The sequence below is a fragment of the Lutra lutra genome, chromosome 3 (genome assembly GCF_902655055.1).
Source record: "Lutra lutra chromosome 3, mLutLut1.2, whole genome shotgun sequence".
Taxonomy (NCBI): Eukaryota; Metazoa; Chordata; class Mammalia; order Carnivora; family Mustelidae; genus Lutra; species Lutra lutra.
In genome coordinates, this window is record NC_062280.1 from 15,496,612 (window position 1) to 15,516,582 (window position 19,971).

A 19,971-nucleotide genomic window follows, 5' to 3' on the forward strand; every position below is an offset into this window, starting at 1 on the left:
AATCGTAGGAAAATTTAGGGAGTCTTTGTTTCTACTGTACATATTCTTAATCTGTGTAATGAGCTTCAGAGCCTCAGATGGTAGATCTGAGCTGTCCGGTGGCTCCATAATAGGGATTATCTTTTAGAGAAGGGCACCTTGCCTTCTGTAAGTTGTGCCTGGAACGACATCAGGCCCTGGGTAAGATATAGAGGATCAGAGCCGGGAATCCTGGGTCAAATTCGAGAAGTAAATCTTCCCCAGGGCTGGGAACATGACTTTATCATTTACCTTTTTAAAAAAATTTTTTAAAATATTTTATTTATTTATTTGACAGAGAGAAAGATCACAAATAGGCAGAGAGGCAGGCAGGAAGCAGGCTCCCTACTGAGCAGAGAGCCCGATGCGGGGCTCAATCCCAGGACCCTGAGATCATGACTAAGGCAGAGGCTTTAATCCCGGGACCCTGAGATCATGACCTAAGCTGAAGGCAGAGGCTTTAATCCACTGAGCCATCCAGGCGCCCCTATCATTTACCTTTAATTCAGAAGTGTAAGTGAACCATTTCCAAGGATGAATTGTTCCAAAGGGCAGAGAGGGATGTCGGTACAAAAGGGTCACCAAGATCTGTTTGTGAGAAAATTGAAATGGGGACAAAGAGGGTCTGTCAGCAGACAAAATACTTCTGATCTATCATTTCTCAGATGAGGAGAAAGAGACATGAAGCCTTCTTTCACTTATAGCTAGATCATCAAAGATGTTCATGGTAACATTTTAAAATAGCCAAAAAATTGGTTACAACACTAAGGGATTGTTAAGCAATTTATGACATAATTATAGGATGGAATATTATGCATTAACTAACAATGATGTTTATAAAGAATGCTTAAGTGTCATGGGAAAATGTTTAGTGTGTAACAGATAATAGTATATATCTGTTGAAAAATATAAATAAAACATGATATTAAACATGTAAAAATCTTGATAGAAAAACATATGGAAGGCAATGGGCCAGAATATTAACAATGTTTGTATCAGGGTGGTGAGATTATGGGTGAGTTTGTTTTAATAATTATTTTTAACATATAAAAATGTAAAATGTATCTTTTACTAAGTTTTCTATGTGAATATACCCTACCTTAACAGTCAGAATAAAAAACCATGTAAGTTATCTTTAAAAACACCCCAACTTAGGGTACTCATATAAAGCTTAGATTATCAGGGAAGGAGAAAAAAATTACCAGGAAGGTTTTGAGGAAGCCACTGAGTACAAGATCTTGACCCGGATGGCAGATGAAGAGAGCAGGGTCGGCCCCACCAGTGGGATGACTCCATGTAGAAGGCCCGGCCCGCTGAAGAGGGTTGCAGAAGGTGCGGTTGCTGGCCTGGGGAGCCTGTTACAGAGCCTGTGTTCATGCCTCTTACTCAGCCTTGAATGGCTCCTTGTCATGCTTTTGGAGTCTCCCTTTGCTCAGGAAACCCCCTCCAAATGCTCACTGGTTGGCACTTGTAGGTGGGGTGTGTTCCTGGAAGCGAGCTGGGGAAGGCTCGGTATAAACTGAGCAGTGTGTGCTAAATGCTCCACAGGGCTACCTATGCCTCACACAAAAGTTCAATTCCTAATATCTATAACTCCTCCCACACTGATGTGCATGCTTCCCAAATCCCACGTAATTCTTGTTGTCTTCTTGACACAGTCTTTCCCCATGCTCCGAAAACCTCTCCTCTGTGATTGGCTTTCTTCCTCCTTTAGAATACTTTGTCTTCCCTTCAATTCCTGCTGAATTCAAAGCACCTATTTCCACAGCTCTGATACACGTGTGTGGAGAATAATTCTCATGAGCCCATCATAGAGTAACTGACATTCTTTTTCAGTGACAAGAAAAGCTTGTCTTTAAAAGAAGAGGAAAAGTCTAAAGTCATCAAAACAATGTAATATCCTGTGTGAAATGTTGCAGTCATGATGCCTTGTGGTTTGAGTCCCTTGATCATGTGCCCCGAGGGAAATAAGTTGGTGGGGGCTGTGGATGACGGAGACGCTGAGGCTTCAGCAGGTACATCTTCTGTTCCCCTCACACTCTGGGCTCCTCTGGGAGGAGGGGCTGGAGCCCTGGCCCACCATTAGCACAATGATCCTCAGGCTCCTTCTGGCTCTCAACTTCTTCCCCTCGATTCAAGTAGCAGGTAAACATTTTTTATTTCTTTTCTCCTCTGGGTTTTTCTTTCCAAGTCTTTGGTGGGCCTGGCTTCTCTTAAATTTCAGACAACTTATGAAATGTGGACTTTTGAAATGTAGTTCTGCTCTACCGTGGCAGCCTGTTACTTAGAAATCCACCGAGTCTCCATCTACAGTATAATATTTTAACAAACATTCTTTGGAATTAAATGAGGTTTATTTAGTTATTAATTGATAGTGTCACAGGAAGCTACGAAAATGTTGCTTTTTAAAAAAAAAACAACTGTATGACAACTGCTATAAGTAGGTGGGTCCTGAAAGTTCTGGATTTAGACTGCCAAGATTCATACCGCTGATCCATTTTTTTACCGGCTAGGTTTAGACTAGTATGTGGACTTGCTAAGCCTCGGTTTTCTTCTCTATAAACTGGGGATGGTAGAACTCATCTCAAGTTCATTGTGGGGATAAAATGAAATATTCTGTGTGAAATGCTTAGTATAGTCGGAGCTTGTCTTGCAAGATGAATGTTAGTTGTAGGTACGACTCTACTCGAATCAAATGTGTCAGAATGAATTTTGGAGTCATTACAGAAGGTGACACGATACAAATGCCAATAAATTACTTTCTTTTACAGTTGGCTGAAATCTATTATCTTAGATTAAAATCCCTTACGTTCCCAACGATGATGAGGAGGATATACCTAACACTATTATAACAGAGCTCCATTTCAGATGAAGAGACTGAGGGGTAGGGATGTGAATTTGTCCAAGGATATACAGATATTAGTTATGGGACTCAGGATCTGAACCACCTTTAATCTGACTCTTCAGCCTATGCCACTGACCATGACATTATTCCATCTAACGTGATATGGTTTATAATTTCATAGCTCCAGAAAATTCCAAGGGTCAAACCATCTTTGGAAAATCACAATTCCAAACGGAAAGAGCTTGTTGCTTTGGTGGGCTGGAGATAGGTATTTGTTCGACTTGTTCTCAGAGTTAGAAAATTGTCTCGCTTGGCTCAAGATTCGTACTGATGAATGAGCACGTTTAAATAAGAATCGTTCTTTTTCTCTTGAAGATACATTGAAAAGCCAGTATCTTCAGTTTTTTTTTTCTCATTTATTTTGGTGGGTGTAGAGGCTGCATTATTTGCTGTTATTCTTAACATCGTGTGCATGGGCTCCAAAGGGTATAATTTCCCAATGTGCGCAAGTGACATAGTTACAATTACGCCCATCTATTTTTGTTGCCTTCTGTGCCAGTGAGCATATTTACAAACTGTGTGTATTAGTAAAATGTACCCATTCAGTGAAAGACATAAGCTGGTGAGCTGGGTTATGCCCCAGCATCTATCTGGTGCCAAGCATTTAGAGCTACCAAATATATTTAAAAAGAATCTTTAAAATTTATTTTAAAGAAGGCCTTTAATGTCTATCTTAAGGGATCTTTAGAATTTATTTTGTAAAATATTTAAAATTTCTTAATTAATTACAAGGAAAGGATAGACAGAATAGGCAGAAAGGAAAGAGAAGCTCATTCTCACAGAAACTATTTAAGTATTTGTACACAAAATACTTTCCTGATGTGCTCTGTGGACATCCATCTGTCATCAACTCACTGAATCTCTTTTGAAGATGTTTTTGGTAAGACACAAAGCTTTAGATTTTTCCTTTAGAACATTTATTGAAGGGGGGTAGCTTCAGAACCCTGTTAAGGATACACACACGTGGGACCTTTGTTTTCTATTTTGAGATACATCTACATTGCGAAGACCAACTCACCCCTGAAACAACATTTATGATTTGATGCTGAGTGGCCATCTAATGAAGTAGGAAAGGGCTAGAGAAGGCACTTTTGAAGTGCTTCTCTCAGTAAAAAAAAACTTTTGTGATAAAATAACTACATCATACCAAAAATGCATGATCCATTCTAATCAATGGGCAAAGCCTGCCTGCCATATGTTTTTGTCTGTATTTGTCCTCCATGAAGAAATTATAGATAAGGTAAAATTCTCTGGTCCTCCCCAGCATTAAGAAAGTTTTCTGGTATGGCTGTGTTGAGATGTGTGTGGTGTGTTGTGTATGTGTGTGTGTAGGAAGAACAGTATTACATGGTATCTTAACTAACTGGAATTTGAAAAAAAGTTTTTTAAGAAACAGGAAAAAAGGAAGAACAGTCCTTTTCCTCACTAATTTAAAGATTCTAACTCACTGGCTCCCAGCATAGCTTAAAATGCTTATTCTATGAAAGTTCAACCTAACCTAATTCTTCATGATTTTAATGACACTGTGGAAAGATTTTTATGAACTAATTTAAAGACGCATATAGGGAGCATGAAGAAAAATTCACTTACACAATTTCTTTCCTAAAGTCACATGTTTCCTACCAGATTTGAGTAATTATGCAATGGAGATCCATAAATTGAGAGGATTTTGTTGGATTTTCAAATAGGAGTCTGATTTAAAACTGTAGTTCCTTGAAAGGGAACCAATTTGTGATGGATGATAGAAGGAGTGTGCCTAAAATAGATGGCATTGTTCGTAGATTTTTCAGCCAATATTGGTCATTTTTCAACAAGGCTAATCATCTAGTATGAAGATAAAAATCAGGACAACTTATTTTTCCAAGAGAGGATTTCTTTTCATTTCTCCCCAAACCTCAGCAAATAAACTGTCAAAATGGCCAGTTTGAACATGATTGATTTCTCCAATGCTTCTGGATTTCCCTTGGCACTTTTTTTTTTTTCCCTGAGAGAGGCACAGAAGGCAGGAAGATGGTTGGTTTTTAATAAAAAATCCTCAGCAAAGCAAGGTAATGAAAGAGTTCATTTTTAGTTCAGCAAATGCCTCCTTTGAGGTAGTTGTTCATAATGGCAAGTAACTGACCTCTTATAGGGAAGAGCTGCCATGAGGGTAGGCTTAGGAAAGGAAGAGAGAGGGAGAGATGAGCATTGAAAAGGCATTGTCGTCCGCAGATTGCCTATCTACCTGATGTCCACTGCACAGTAGCCTGTTTTGTTTTGTTTTGTTTTTTGACTTAAAAAATTGACTGGGTGTTTTGTTATCTCAAGTAAATTCAATGGGCATTTCAAATGTATAGATGTTGTTTAAGACAGGATATTACATTTTTTTTTTCAAAGGCAACCATCCAGAAAAAACTTTTACAGCAAGGACTGTAAAATCAGTATCAATATATCAATATCAAGAAATAGAATGAGTCATTTTCACAGACAGATTAGAAAGAGAAATGAATCTGTGATAACTCTGAAGCTCTCACATAAAACCTTTCTTATGGGTGGGGGGGGCGTCTTGTCTCTTCTTAAGACATAGACTGTCCTCCCTTTTAATGTCTTTATTCTATTTTCACCGGTGGACAATTGCCACATGAGTACCATTCAGCTTTTACCCTGTGTGGATAGTTCCCTTCAAGTATTTCCTGTAGGCAGTGTGCTGACATTTACAAAATGAAAATTTTTATGCTACCAATATCCTAGAAGAAAATTCCGTTTGTGGTTTATCATCTCTAAAACAATAGCTCTTTTATTAACTAGTGTAGGCATAGATAAGGAGACACGATTGCCAACTTTCTTGTCTACAAATCAGAGCGCAGGCCATCTTTCAAAGCACAGTTACTTTGCAGCAGGTCACTGAAAAGGATAAAATCTTTCATTTTCCCCTTTCATCTCGGTCAAATGTTTGCTTGCCTCTTTTCTTCAAGAAGTTTGTTACTTATGGAAATACACAGAGGCCAGTATAAGTATTCTTCTCAGTAGTTGGTTTGGCTGAACTTCTGGGAAAAAAATGACATCTGGGTGGTTTTGTGACTGACTGAAGGGGACTCAGGTTTTCGAAAAATCTGTGTTAGTTAGAAAAATCTGTCTCTTTTATGGCGATTTCTTGACACGGTGTTGTCATCAAAACATGGTACCCCAAGCTTTTAGACTGAGAATTGTTGCATGAGAAGGGGTCCCTGAAGCCGGGGGGAAGGGAACACAGGCCCCATGGGGAAGTGGTTGCAAAATGGTTGTTTAACTTCTTGCTTGTTACCTTTATTTTTTTTAAGATTTTATTTATTGATTTGACAGAGAGAGATCACAAGTAGGCAGAGAAGCAGGCAGAGAGAGAGAGAGGGAAGCAGGCTCCCCGCCGAGCAGAGAGCCCGATGCGGGACTCGATCCCAGCACCCTGGGATCATGACCTGAGCCGAAGGCAGAGGCTTAACCCACTGAGCCACCCAGGTGCCCCTTGGTATTTAAATATTAAGGTCATTGGCGTCTTGACTGAGTCTGTGTATCACCGTGCAGGTTACGTGTGTTTATGTTTTCAGAGCTGGATGAAAACCTGCACCGTGGTGGAGAATTTCTTACTTAACTCTGAGCTGCAACTTTATCTCTGCATCACCATTACCGTCATCTTTTCATTTGTCATCATCTTCATTATCTGTGGGATTCTGGCTGCCACGGTAACTGCGTTAATGGTTCCTGATGGTGTCATAAATGTCACCCACTCATAGTTCACTCTGACCTCTGATCTAATCGGTGACCCTTTTCTGCAGTATCTAAGTGAACTTCGTGGCTCACAATTCACAATGTAATGTATTGATTATGGCAGGAATTCCTGTTCATCACCCACTCATTCATACAAGAATCTGCATTACTGACATGTGTTACATTGTAATAGTGACATCGATTCCCTTGTTAGGAACATAGGTGGTTGTTTGATTTTTTTTTTTTTTTTAACACTTGCTGAGAAGGTAGAGGGTTGTGCTTTTCATTGCTTAGGGATACCTAACAGATGTTGAAATATCAGAACATCACTGTGGCTGTAATCAGCTTCCATGTAACCCGATGACTTTCTTTGGTATTGAACACTACTACTAATAAGGCTACAGAATTTAAGACCATCTTTAGGAATGTTGGGTCCAGGAGGGTTCCATTTCTGATCCACGGACTCTGTCCCATAGAAACTGGGTGAGAATGGGCACATATGGGTGAGAATGTTTCCTTTTGCTGAAGCTCCCGGGGAGACTAAAACAGGGTATTACTAGGTTACTGTTCTCTAAAGTACTAGCTTCCTGTTCTGTAAAGTTCCTCCTTCTTCTTACATGTTAGCAGGACAAGTCTTCATTCATGTGCCCATTTGATAGGTATTTATTAACATCTTCTAGATGCTATTGATAGGTATTTATTAACATATTCTAGATGCTATTCTAGACTGATAGAAAAAACCCAGTCTGAGCTTCAATGAAGTAAAAGTGAGAATTGTAAAATCTTTCTAGAATTTTTTTCTTTCAATTTAGCATCATCGTGAATGATTCACTGTTTGTGGTAATTTATTTTATTTATTCTCTGTATGTAATAATTTAATTTAGTTATAAGCAGCAGCATCCATATAACTGGTGAATTCAACCAGAGACATTTAGAGATGGTCAAGGACTTAGATATCTCTCAAGCTATTGAAAAGTTGGCTGTGATGATGGCTCCTGGAAGATGCTAAAGAAAAGTGATTTTGCAATGTTCCTTGGCATGTTTTGGATGATCTAAGGCTGGACCCCTCTTGCTTATCCAATCAATCTTCTTTCACACCCTAATATAAGACCCTCAAACCCCAAATTGCAGCTTTCTTCACAGTCCCTGTGAAGACTGCTCTGGGCGTTTTTGACCTTTCTGATGCTATAGCCTTCCTGGGGTTCCCTCTCTCCCCCTTTCCACCTATCCAAATCCTACTCATCTTTCGTTTCATGACTATAGTGCAAGATTCACTTCTTTTGAGGAAGCTCTCCCTGGGTATTCAGCCTTTATTATGGACTTGAAAGAGGAGTTCCAGTGGCAGTATAACTCAATCTAACAAAGACTTATTAAACCTCGGTTGTATTTTAATCTTTATGGGAGTCTGAAGGAATATAAAAAGAGAAAAAGAAGTATAAGGACTTAGCACACAAGAACTGCTTGTGTAATTAACCAAGTTCTCTCTGCAGCCATTGACTTTTTGATCCAGCTGAGAAGACCAAACATGACATGATATAGCTGTGGGGAAACAGATAACTAAGTCTTTGGCTACTTCTCCTGCTGTTTCATGCCTTAATGACTTTGTATACATTATGCTTGTAATCTGAAATGTCTCCTACACCTCTCACTTGAAGAAGCCTTCTCTGAGACCCTAAATGGCAAAGTGAGGGACTTCCTTCCTTCTCAGGGTTCCCAAAATTGTTATTGTGCAGTGATGCGTCTGTTTCTCCTCCTAGACTATGAACTCTTTGCAGACAGGATCATGTCTTATTCATTATTATAACTTCACAGCACAGCAAAGATATAACTGAAGATTCCAGCACAGTGTTGGAAGCATTATTAGGTGTTCAATAGATATTTGTTGAAGAAGGAAATGAATGAGTTAGTACTAAAATGAGGAAGCATAACATCAATATTCTAGTAAGATTAATATAGAATAGTAATATAGAATAGTAAGCATTTATGGGAATTGAATGGGACATTAAAGCTAGATACAATTTAAATGGATAATGTTTTTAATAATAATTCCTAGATAATACTGATTTTTCACTTATAATGTGCCAGGCACTATTCTCCCTGGCTTCCCTTATATTAAATAATGTGTTCTTCCCTGAAATCCTCTGAAACAGTTGCGATGATCTTCTATCTGTATGATGAGGAAACTGAAGGATGGAGTAAACAGAGCAACTTGCCTATGGTCACACAGCTAGTAAGTGAGTCAATCCTGACCCTTGCTCCAGGATTCATATTCTTAACCAATTCTATGTAACTTCAGAAGGGAGAAGCAATACAAATAAAGAAATTAAACCAGGGATATTGTTTTGTGTTCTTGGCCAGAACTGAATGTGTGCAAGTGAGGATAGGTAGGGTAGAATCAGGTCAAACCAAGGACTGAGCACTGGTACCCCAAGTTTGGACTTTATTTTCAAGGCATTTTGATGCAGCTGGAAACTTTTGGAAGCAGGATGGTCTAGAATGTATAGAGACTAATGGCAAGGGGCTCACATTATAACACTTGGCCAGGAGGTAGTAGTTTAGAATTTGGGTAGCAAAAGTGGGAACAGCAAGAAGTGACTATTCTGAGGGATGCTTGAAAAGTAGAAATTCCAGGATATAGTGCCTGATTTGTGAAAGAGAGGGAGGGATCAAGAGTGATGTCAAGATTTTTGGCTTCATAAAGGAATGGTGGTATCACCACCTACAATCAAGATGTTGTGCAATTGAGTTTTGGGGCAAACTGATGTTTCGTTTTAGAACATTGAGTTTGAAGTAAAGGCTTGAAATGGCAGAAAAATGTCCTGTACAAACCTGAAGCTATGGGAGCCAGGTAAGAAAAAAATATCTAGGAATCCTCATCTTTGGAGTAAAGCTGATGTCATGGGAAAGGATGGCAGTAGAAAGGAGAGAGTTGAACTGTATCTGGAAAATTGCTCTGGTTAGGAGTCAGCTGAAGGGGATGATCAACCAGTGAAGGAGACAAAGAACATGTTTGAAGAGATAAGAGGAGAAAGAGACTTGATAGAACATCACTAAAGCCAAAGTAGGAAAGAATTTCAAAAAGAGACAGTGCTTAATAACATCAATTATATAAGGGAAGAAGTGAATAGTGGCCTGGGAAGGCTATTGGTTTTGACTAAAAGGAGGCCAGTTGGGACTTTTGAGCTTAGATAGAATGGTAGGAAAGGAAGATAAGACTTCAAAAGGTCAAGAAAAAGTGGAGGGGAACAATATAGAGATAGTAGAAAGAGAGGAAATTGCTAGGTAAAGACAATTGGGAAGTTCTATCACCTGTGATGTTCACCATTTCTTGTATATGATATGGTAGGTGTGTAATAAATGTTTGCAAACCCAGTGCATTTATTATGTTTAAGATGTAGAAGGAACCAAGTGCTGTTCTTGAGTGTGTGTGTGTGTGTGTGTGTGTGTATGTGATGTTGAAGGGCCATTAGGAAATAAAAGAGGAGGAGGGAGAACAATGAAGGACAGAGGCAGTTGTCACCTGGAGATGGGGAGAAAGATTTGGAGCACAGAGGATGGGAGTATTAGAGAGAAGAGGACAAATCTCTAAGAAGAATGGGGAGGGAGAGAAGAGATTTATACAGGCAGCCATATAATGTTAGGATGGAGACGGGATAGATGAGTGATTACATGCTGGCATACTTGATATTAAAAACTTTTACTTAAAAAATATAACTATTTCATTCTTTCAGAACAGGTTTTAGTGTTAAACCTGTATCAGTAAGGGCCACTGGATAACACATGCCTTGACTTTGAAGACTTACTTCGCCCATCTCATTTTAAATTTGTTTGAGCCTTCGAAAATGTACAATATGGCTTGGCCTGGCCTCAGCTCATGGCTGAAATAAGAGGGTCACGAGGTTCAGATCAATCCTGCCCAATATCATGAGCAGGGCTCCAGTTTCTAGTAAGGAAATTGAGTCTCAGCATCTCCCTGTGTTTTTTGGACCAAGGATGTAGCTGCTTGCCGTTGGCTTTGGGGAGACCATGTCTGTTTTTCTATCCTCCATTCCCTTTTATTTTTTTAAAACTTAAAAGTTAACACCACTTATTTCTCAAGGTAGGGGGGATGTGATTAGGAGTTTTAGTCTGTTGAAATGTGACAAAATCTTTTCTAGGCCTTCATTTCCTTGTCTGATGTGTGAGGGGGTTGGACTTGAAGACATCTTAGGTCTATTTCTGGCTTAAACATCCTTCTTACATGCAATAAAACTGGCTTTTATCAGTTTTAACAAGACAACTCAACCACCCCACCACTTTGTGGATGCTCTTACGATCTGAGAGAGAAAATATAAAGAACTGCTGAACAGCAATATCTGAAACTGCTTGGAGAGACTGCAAACCAGAGTGTTAGGTCCAAAGATGCTTGGAAATTATGGCAGGACTTGGCTTTTTCTTTTCTTTTTCTCCTCCACCTTCCTATATAATGTTAAGTTTCCACATAGTAATTATTTTCAAACTTCCAAGTCATGACATTTGCCTAGAAGATTCTGTATGTGTCAAGGTGGCGCTGCACAGACTCTTTGGAGATGTAAGATTGAGTTATTGTTATACTGTTTATGTAGAAAGCTATGAAGCCCTAGTTACCTACGGTTTGGATTGCAGGCAACCTTTTAGGGCAATAAAATTGGATATTTGGGAGGGGTTTGGAAGCTTTCATATAAGGTGCTCTGCCTTCTTGGCCTCTTAGATTATCTTCTAGCATTAGGGACTGAGAGGACAATTGTAGACCTTCAAACTGTAGGGGCTGGGTCACATCATACCCATTTATGTTGCTTTGTGTTTAGGAAGTTTCAATCCTGGAGCGCTTACACCCTGCGTTGCTGGGTAGTGTGTCTGAGCATTTGGGATGGATGACAGTGCAGGCAATGGCTTTAGGCATGTTTAATATTAACTGTAATCCTAATACAGATGACATCCTGATGTACATATCTATTTGTAACTTTCTTGAGCTCTAGTCCAACACATCTAACTCCTGGACCTTTCCTTCGGGATGCTTTACCCACCACTCAAACCGAGTGTATCTGAAACTGAACCCAGCAGCTTTTCTCCAAACAAACCTAATTTTGCCAACAATGCCTCTGCTTTCACCCTTCCCCAGCCCACAAACTCCGTGTCATTTCTGATTCTCGTTCACCGTCAGTGAGTACAACCGGGTATCCACTCCTCATCTGTCCTTTCCATCCCAGCTGCCTCCTCTGCACCTCACACCCTGTGATTGCACATCAAAGCTATTGCAACAGCCTCCCAATTGGTCTCTGCCTCCTCTCTACCCTCTCCAGCAAGTGTGCTCTGCACTACTGTGCTAACCTTCCTGAAGGGGCACTTACCACCCTATTCTCAACTCAGGTGTCTTCAATGTCTCCTGTTGCCTTCCTAGCAAAATCCATGTGCCTTTTCTTGGCATTAAAGTCTCTCTGTGATTGGAAGCCACCATCTTTACCTATTTCCCCTTTATGTAAATGGAATGCTCTGCTGGTCCCCAATAAACCTTTCTACTAAAAGCTATTTCCTGGGCGCTTGGGTGGCTCAGTGGGTTAAGCCGCTGCCTTCGGCTCAGGTCATGATCTCGGAGTCCTGGGATCGAGTCCCGCATCGGGCTCTCTGCTCAGCAGGGAGCCTGCTTCCTCCTGTCTCTCTGCCTGCTTGTGATCTCTCTCTGTCAAATAAATAAATAAAATCTTAAAAAAAAAAAAAATAAAAGCTATTTCCTTCATCTTAGCCTGTCTAAATTTACCCCCGACTTCATGGCCCAGCTAAAGGCCAGTTTGTCTTCATAAAAACCTCCAAAATCATCTCAACTGGAAACAAGGCCTCTTTTATACGACTGTTAAGACAGGGCTCATGGACCATACATGGCACTAGAGTGTAGCTAATGGTGTATTTACCTTAGGGTTTCTTCTAGAAGAAAGGGGTTGTATCTTTTACATCTTCCATCTCCCAAGAACCCAGTACATTTGGTTCTATTATTTATTCACTGAATAAATCCATGACTTCATTATGGCAGAAGTCAGAATACCAAAGAACAATTTTCGGACACATTGAAATTTCTTTTCAGAAAGTACTTATTGATCATTTTGGTAATTTTTCTCTCTTCATAATTGATGACTAGATACTCATTTGGGACTTTTTGCTACTGAACTATTTGATCTCGGAGTTACTTCCTGACGGTTGTAAGAAGCACAATAGTTATGGAGCTTAGACTGGTGCTGCTTAATGGCAGCTTGCTGAGTAAATGTATTAATTAGGTTATTATTTCTATTTTTATTGCTACCTATCTATAATCATTTGCATCTGTTTGAACTAAGGTCTCTAGATTTTGTATAAAAGTCACCCTTTCGATAAGAATAAATGTGCTAGACAGAACTGATAGTTGTACACACACAATCTTGGGCAGGGGTGATCCCTGGTCTATTTGTCTGAACAAAGTCATTGCATCTGTCATGGTGGCCCCCTCTATGTGATTCTCTTTCCTTCTGGTTCTGGTAACCTCACCCTGCCCATGAACTTTTAGACCTAAGGGTGCTCATAACTCTGCTGCCATGAACTACAGTTTCTAGCATTTGCCTTGTGGCCTCCACACCTTTGCCAACAGTACTTTTAAAAATATACCTTCCTCCTGTTGCCCAATTTTGAGTATGCCATTTGTTTTCTGCTGGGCTCCTGAATGGGATAACATATGTATACACCACATGCTTTTTTACAGCCCCTTTTGGGCGGAGCTTTCCTTAAATCTTAAGCCTTGGGAAAACAGGGAGAGTTTCAAGATGATGGCCATTAGAAAACTAGATGGAATGACCACAAAGTTATTTTGAAAATGTGATGTTTGTTACTCTCCACCCAACCCCTGCGCACTTTATCATGAACTTCAGAGGGTCTGGAGCCATTTAAGGTATGCTAGGTCATTCATAGCTTTGTTTTTATCTTCCTAGTAACTCAAAGAAGACGGTCAAAGACTGATGAGTGTTTTTTACTCCTCTTTCTCACATCTGTAGGAGGCTGAGCCACCAGCTAGATTTCCAGAGCCACCAACAGAGGAAAGAGCCACTTTCCTCCCAGAAAGCACAATTGGTCTTGCAGGTTTCTGAGCAAACACTGCATTGCCCTGTGAACAAGCCTGGCCCTTCTGGAGCCTAAAAAGGAACAAGTGGTCAGAGGGCCACGTGTTGAAGGGTATCCTAGGCCTGAACAGGAAATGTACTTAGAGGAAAGTTACAGTCACTTCACCAGTTCTGTGGTCAGGAGGGAGGTGCTCTGTGCCAGGGAAACCAGTGTCACCTTCACAGTGTGTTCACAAACATCGTAGGGCAAGATGGTTGAAAATAGAAAGCTTTCATTTGCTCTGGTTCCTGCCTGACATGTTAAATTCTGTTCAGTCAGAATTTTAAAAAAGGAAACGACGTGATTAGGATCTTACGATCTGATTTTTAAGCTGCAAAAGAAACCGATTGTGATGTGCAGAGATGGAACCCAATGAAGTTCTTAAGAGGTTCCGAAAGAAAGTCAAATTGCTAATTAAAGACTTATCATATCTCCTTCTACCGCTTCCTTAACGTTTCAATGCAAATCTCTGTCTTGAGTGCGGTCTACTCCACTCTCTGGTTCTGTTTCTCTGTGGTGCTATGATAGAGAAAAGGAAAGATGGCATATCCTAAATTAGACATGATAAATGTATGCAATTCACAAAGGTCCTGAGGTTGAGAATTTGCTCAATGAGGTTTAGACTGAAAAGTGACGTTATATACTGACGAATGTTCATGTTCCAAGTGTTTTGTAGAAACTTGGGCAAGCTGAAATAGGAGAGCTGAGATGGCATCATTGTTGGTTGTGGATCTGAAATAATTTAGAAGAGGCATTTCACGTGACGGTATTGTCTGTAGGCCTTATCTGGGATCCATCATAACCTTTAGGAAGTCTCTGAAATCATAAGAAAATGTTTTGTGCACATGCATTACAAGCCAAGAAAGTTTGAGAACATACTTTTTCTAAATAGGACCATGAAATCAAGTGAATCTGCTGAATGCACAAAGTTGGCTTTCTGAATAAAACATTCATGACTTCAAACATTATTCCTAGAAATATAAATAAATAAATAAGTTTAGCTTTTCCATTATTTGTGTGACCTTGCTTAAAAAGTCAATTTTTTTGTTTTGTTTTGTTTTCAGTTGTCTCTTCTATAAAATAAGGTTTTGGTTTAGGTCACCTCCAGAGTTCCTTCCAGCTGAGCACTCCAGCAAAATGTTGGAGAAAATGAAATTTTAACTTAGTTTTGTCCTGATTCCACTCCATCTACTCCCCTATTCAATGGTATTTTCCTCCCTAAATCTCACTTCTAATACCATCCAATTATCCTTCAACTTTGAGAAGATCTAGAATCAAACACTGAAATTGTGTTGAAATTTTGATGCCAACTAACAGAGGGAAAAAAAAAAACACCAGTAGATTAGAAGTCATGAAGCATGGGCCAAGTCATAAAGGTCACTTGTCCTATAAACTTGGGCAACTTGTTTGACCTCTTTAACCTCAGTTTCCCCATCTGTGAAATGCACATAGAGATGACTGTCCTATTATTTATTTCACAGGTTAATATGGAGTTCATATGAGATAAAATAGGAAAAATAAAATAGGAAAAAGCACTTTGTAGCCCTGTGAATGCAGGCCGCAATTACTAATTTAAGTCAATGTGTTTCCCATATTGCCTTTTAGGCTTCATCTTCTTTTGAAATCCAAGCATTAACTGAGTTGGTGAGGAGGGTCCTTTTAGGGGCAGGATTTCTTCTCTGGTGCTTGGAACCACACCCAAGAGATGGTTATCCACTCCCTCTGTGCAGAGAATTGATGGGTTATTAATATAGTAATTGACCCATTTACAACAGGCAAAAAGGGAAAGTTTTTTTGTTTTGTCTTGTTTTTTGTTCTTTTGGTGACCAGTTCTCATGGAAGCACAAGTAACTTCCCATTTTCTAAGTCAGCTGTATCACAAGATTCACAGATTATCTGTGGGAAATCTTTTAGCTCGCACTGCCTTACTTACAAGGAGCAGATAAGTACCTTTTCACCTCCAGTATTACTCTTCATGTTGCCTGTTGTTAAGGAGGAGTTGTGAGGGAGAGGTTTGAGGTTACAGCTTCCTGTCTCCACACCTTTAGCTGATTTAGCTGCTAAGAAAGGCTTTGAAAGCAAAGCACTAAATTCATCATCAAAACAACTTGTCAATTCAGTTAGAGAAATGTCAGCCAAGCGAATCTTTTGATACCAGAAGCAAATACAATTGATGGGTTGACAATGTTTCTCTTTTAATGCAGTAGGTTTGACCTAGGTGGACCTTGCTTAAATACTCACAAGAAGGAAAGGAAAGGCTAGGTCTGCAAGACCAAAATAACCTGAGAAGGGTGCTCTTCATTCCTAGCATGAAAGGACTCAAATACAAGATAGTATAGGGAAGCTAAATATTTCTCTAATGTCTTCTGAGCCTGGGTATGTTCTTAAATTTTGCAATGTGTTCTTAAATTATTTGATGTCTTGCGGATTCCCTGAAACTCAGAGAACTAAAAATACATTTCAAAGCCAAATATCACTTGATGTTTCTGTTATTGGTAGCTATGACTTATCCATGTTAATACTCATTCCAGTAGAGTGAGGGGTGCACATTTTCACAATGCTCCATTTTAAGAAAAAAATAAGAATTATTGTGTCTATTGTAAGTTATAATGATCACATATATTCAGTATCGTTTAGAGAAATTGGTTCACTTTTTCTACCACCAAAAGTGAATTTCCTTCATTTAGTGTGTTTTCAAAGCAGAAGTAGATTTTGAAATCCTATGAGATGGTTTCTTACTTAGGTTTCTCTAAATGATTGACATGAACCAAGGTGGGACCAAGGGCTATCAGGATATAAATGATGAAAACAAGAAGTTTTATCAGCCGATCTTTAACTTGGGTTGAACCCTAAGCTTAGGGAATCATTGCCACACACTAGCATATAGTGTGGCACACCACTTCATGCATAGCACTTAACGTTAAACTTGTGTGCTGACATGGAAGGCAGAGAAAAGTAAACATTGACAAATACATTGGATGTCTCTTTTTATCAAATGGCCATGTCATCACTATTTTTCAAGTTCTTTTCCAACAAATTTTAGTACAAGGAGTCACAGAAAACAGGACTTTTCTTTCCCCTTTGAAGTTGTTGGATGTGCCATCAACCAGGAGAATATGGACTATGTAACCCCCAGTCAAGATCCTGAGAACTTGGATTACTCCTCTCTGAGAGGTTGTGTAATTTGCAGTGCTGAGGTAGAATGGGTTCAGAGAAATCCCCTATAACCATGCTCACGTTTAAATTTGGAGGCCCCATGATGAGCGGAAGTAAAGTCTATCTTCTAGTTATCCCACTACATTGTTTTGCGAAGGAAAGCCAGTTCCAGGAGAGAAAGACCACCACTTCTCCCTTGTGAGAACAGAAAACGGTGAACTAAACTCCAGGGAGTCAATTAGTTTTGAGGTAACTAATATGCTCTTTGCAGTGATCTCTTAGGCTGGAAGAATGTCTTTTTCATAACTCAGATGTCTAACCTTCACCTCAGTTTCTCATAATGAGTGAAGAAGAGATGTAGGTAAAAGAAAAACAGTATTACTTATTGGTTGGTCTGTATGGCCTGAGGATAATCATTTCTAACTCCTCCTCTCTTACTCACCACATCTAAGCCAACACTGAGTTCTGTCAGTTTTAACCTGCACAAAATATGTGCAGCTCATCCACTCATAGTTCAGACGCTTATCACCTCTTACCTAGGTCACTATGATTGGATCCTAACTTGTCTCCATGTTTTTACGCTTGTGCCCTTCAAATTTGCCTTCCACATTTTTACTAAAGTGGTATATAGCAAATGAAATCACCTTTCTGCTCACGATACTTCAATAGGTCCCCATCACCAGCAAGAGAGCCCAAGCTGTGAACTATGCTTGTTTTGCCAATATTTTCTTTTACAAGTCATGGTCCGGCAAAATGGAGGCAGCTCTAATTCCTTACATCTGCTGTACTCTTTCTCACCTCCTTATCTCCTCTGCACAGACCCTTCTTTTTCTCTTGTTGAAAAAGAGAAATGACCTCACACCCTATTCTCCACCACATACTCTCCTACCTCACTTCACCCTGACACAAAGGCTCATCTTGCAAGGCTTTTACCTAATAAACTTGTTGAATAAATGTGTGCATACTTCCACGTCAGGTCAGCAGTCACCTTGAGAAATCCTTAGCTGGTTTTCTAGTTGCTTGCAGAAATGCCCTACAGATCACTGTGCCACTATCTTAAAAGTAGCTGTTTATGAATCTTTCTTTCCCACCAGACTGTAGTTGCCCAAGGATAGAAACTGAGCCCTGTTCTCTTTGGGAAATAGACTTTTTCCTTCTGTGTGCCTCTTGGGAGGGTGTCACATTCTGAGTATACAGGACATGTTAAGCAAACTACTGGAGTATAGATGCTAGAGCTTTTCTTCCTTCTTCCCTCTCCCTTCCCTCTCTCCACCTCACTGTGGGTGCTAGGAAGAGGAACCCAAACTGGGTCCAGGGTTTCTCTCCAGCTTTCCTCGGTTTTCCTGCTTATGCTCCCTTTTGTTATCCTAGCAAAGAACTCCTATGCTTATTTTTTCCCCTTATGTCATCTCTCAAAGGCAGAGTAGGAAGAATTTGATTGCCTCTTGACACAGAATCCAGATAATTAGGGACAGTTACAATCCCTGGAGGTGTCAGTAAGCAGAAATACCAGCACCTAACCCGGACTCCCTGAAAAGCAGGCATTTCTTGCTGGATTTGGCTCTTTTAATCAGAACTGGCCCAGTGATTCTTTCTACATAAATAAAAATAAAACCAAGCAAAATGAAACACAACAAAAACAAGTTGAATTTCCCTATTTTTTAAAAAGATTTTATTTATTTATTTGGCAGACATAGATCACAAGTAGGCAGAGAGGCAGGCAGAGAGAGAGGAAGGGAAGCAGGCTCCCTGGTGAGCAGAGAGCCCAATGTGGGGCTCCATCCTGGACCCTGGGATCATGACCTGAGCCAAAGGCAGAGACTTTAACCCACTGAGCCACCCAGGTGCCCCATGAATTTCCCTATCTTGATGGGTTTAAATTTTGGTTACCTACATGTGCTTTTCAGTGCTTTAAGGGGGTTTTGAGTGAATAATAAATGAAGCTAATGTTGTTGTGGAGACACAAATTTTGAATAAGGATTTAATGAGATGGTAATCAGACCTCGCTGCTGATAACAATGACACAGTCAGATTACCACCTTTCACTTATTGATTATTTAATGAGATCTTATCATTTACACAGAAGTATATAAAGAAACATAACAGATTGTTCTTGCTCAAAGAAGACCCAGAAACTGGAAGTCTAGAGGAAATAAATACACATAAAAGCCTGAAGTATATGAAGCACGAGGTGTTCCACATGTAGAACCTGACCAAATGGCAAATGAGTGATACAGATAGTAATCATTTGAGACCTAAGAAGGGAGAGACGCTCTAGGCCATGAACTTTAGTTAGCAAAGTATGGAAAGAGGAATGCTCGCACAGTATGTTGCTGGGATGTTAAATAGTCTGGCTGATTGGGAAGATTGGGTTTGAGGAGATGAGACTGGAAAAACCTGTGGAGGCCTGGGAATTGAGGATAAGAAATGAATTTTCAATTGTTAAGTCACTGGTTCTCAAACTTGACTGCAAATTAGAATCTCCTGAGAAACTAAAAATACTGATGTCTGGGTTCTATACACAGAGATTCTGCTTAAATTGACCTGGGAATCAAGGGTTTTTAAATTGCAGCTGATTCTAATATGCTGTCACCTTGAGAAATCTGTTACAAGACTGTGATTTTCAACCCTCACTAAATATTAGAATCAAAGGGGGAAATCTTTATGACAATACTAAAGATGACCCACAGAATGGGAAAAAATATTTGGAAATCTGGTAAGATTTGTATATGATAAGGAATTTGCATCAAAAATATGTAAAGATCTCTGATAATTCAACAATTAAAAGCAGTCTGGTTAAGTGGGCAAATGATCTGAATAAAAACATTTTTCTAAAAATAATAGACAAATGGAGCACCTGGGCTCGTTTGGTTAAGTGTCTGCCTTCGGCTCAGGTCATGATCCCAGGGTCCGGGGATCGAGCCGGGGATTGGGCTCCCTGCTCAGCAGAGAGCCTGCTTCTCTCTCTCCCTCTGTTCCTCCCAATGCTTGTGTGCTCTCTCTCACTCTCTCTCTCTCTGTCAAATAAA

General features: G+C 39.8%; 1 protein-coding gene across 2 annotated transcripts in view; it reads left to right on the top strand.

Annotated features, from left to right (window-relative positions):
- The first annotated feature begins 1,942 nt into the window (after positions 1-1,942).
- Positions 1,943-19,971, top strand: part of CD28 (CD28 molecule) — a 28,086-nt gene continuing 10,057 nt past the window's right edge. Inside the window, exon 1 of one of the 2 annotated variants that reach the window (XM_047723224.1) lies at positions 1,943-2,033. In XM_047723224.1, the coding sequence (XP_047579180.1) occupies positions 1,943-2,033 (91 nt within the window). Of the gene's footprint in view, positions 2,164-19,971 lie in introns of both variants that reach the window. The other variant, XM_047723223.1, reaches the window with a different exon arrangement.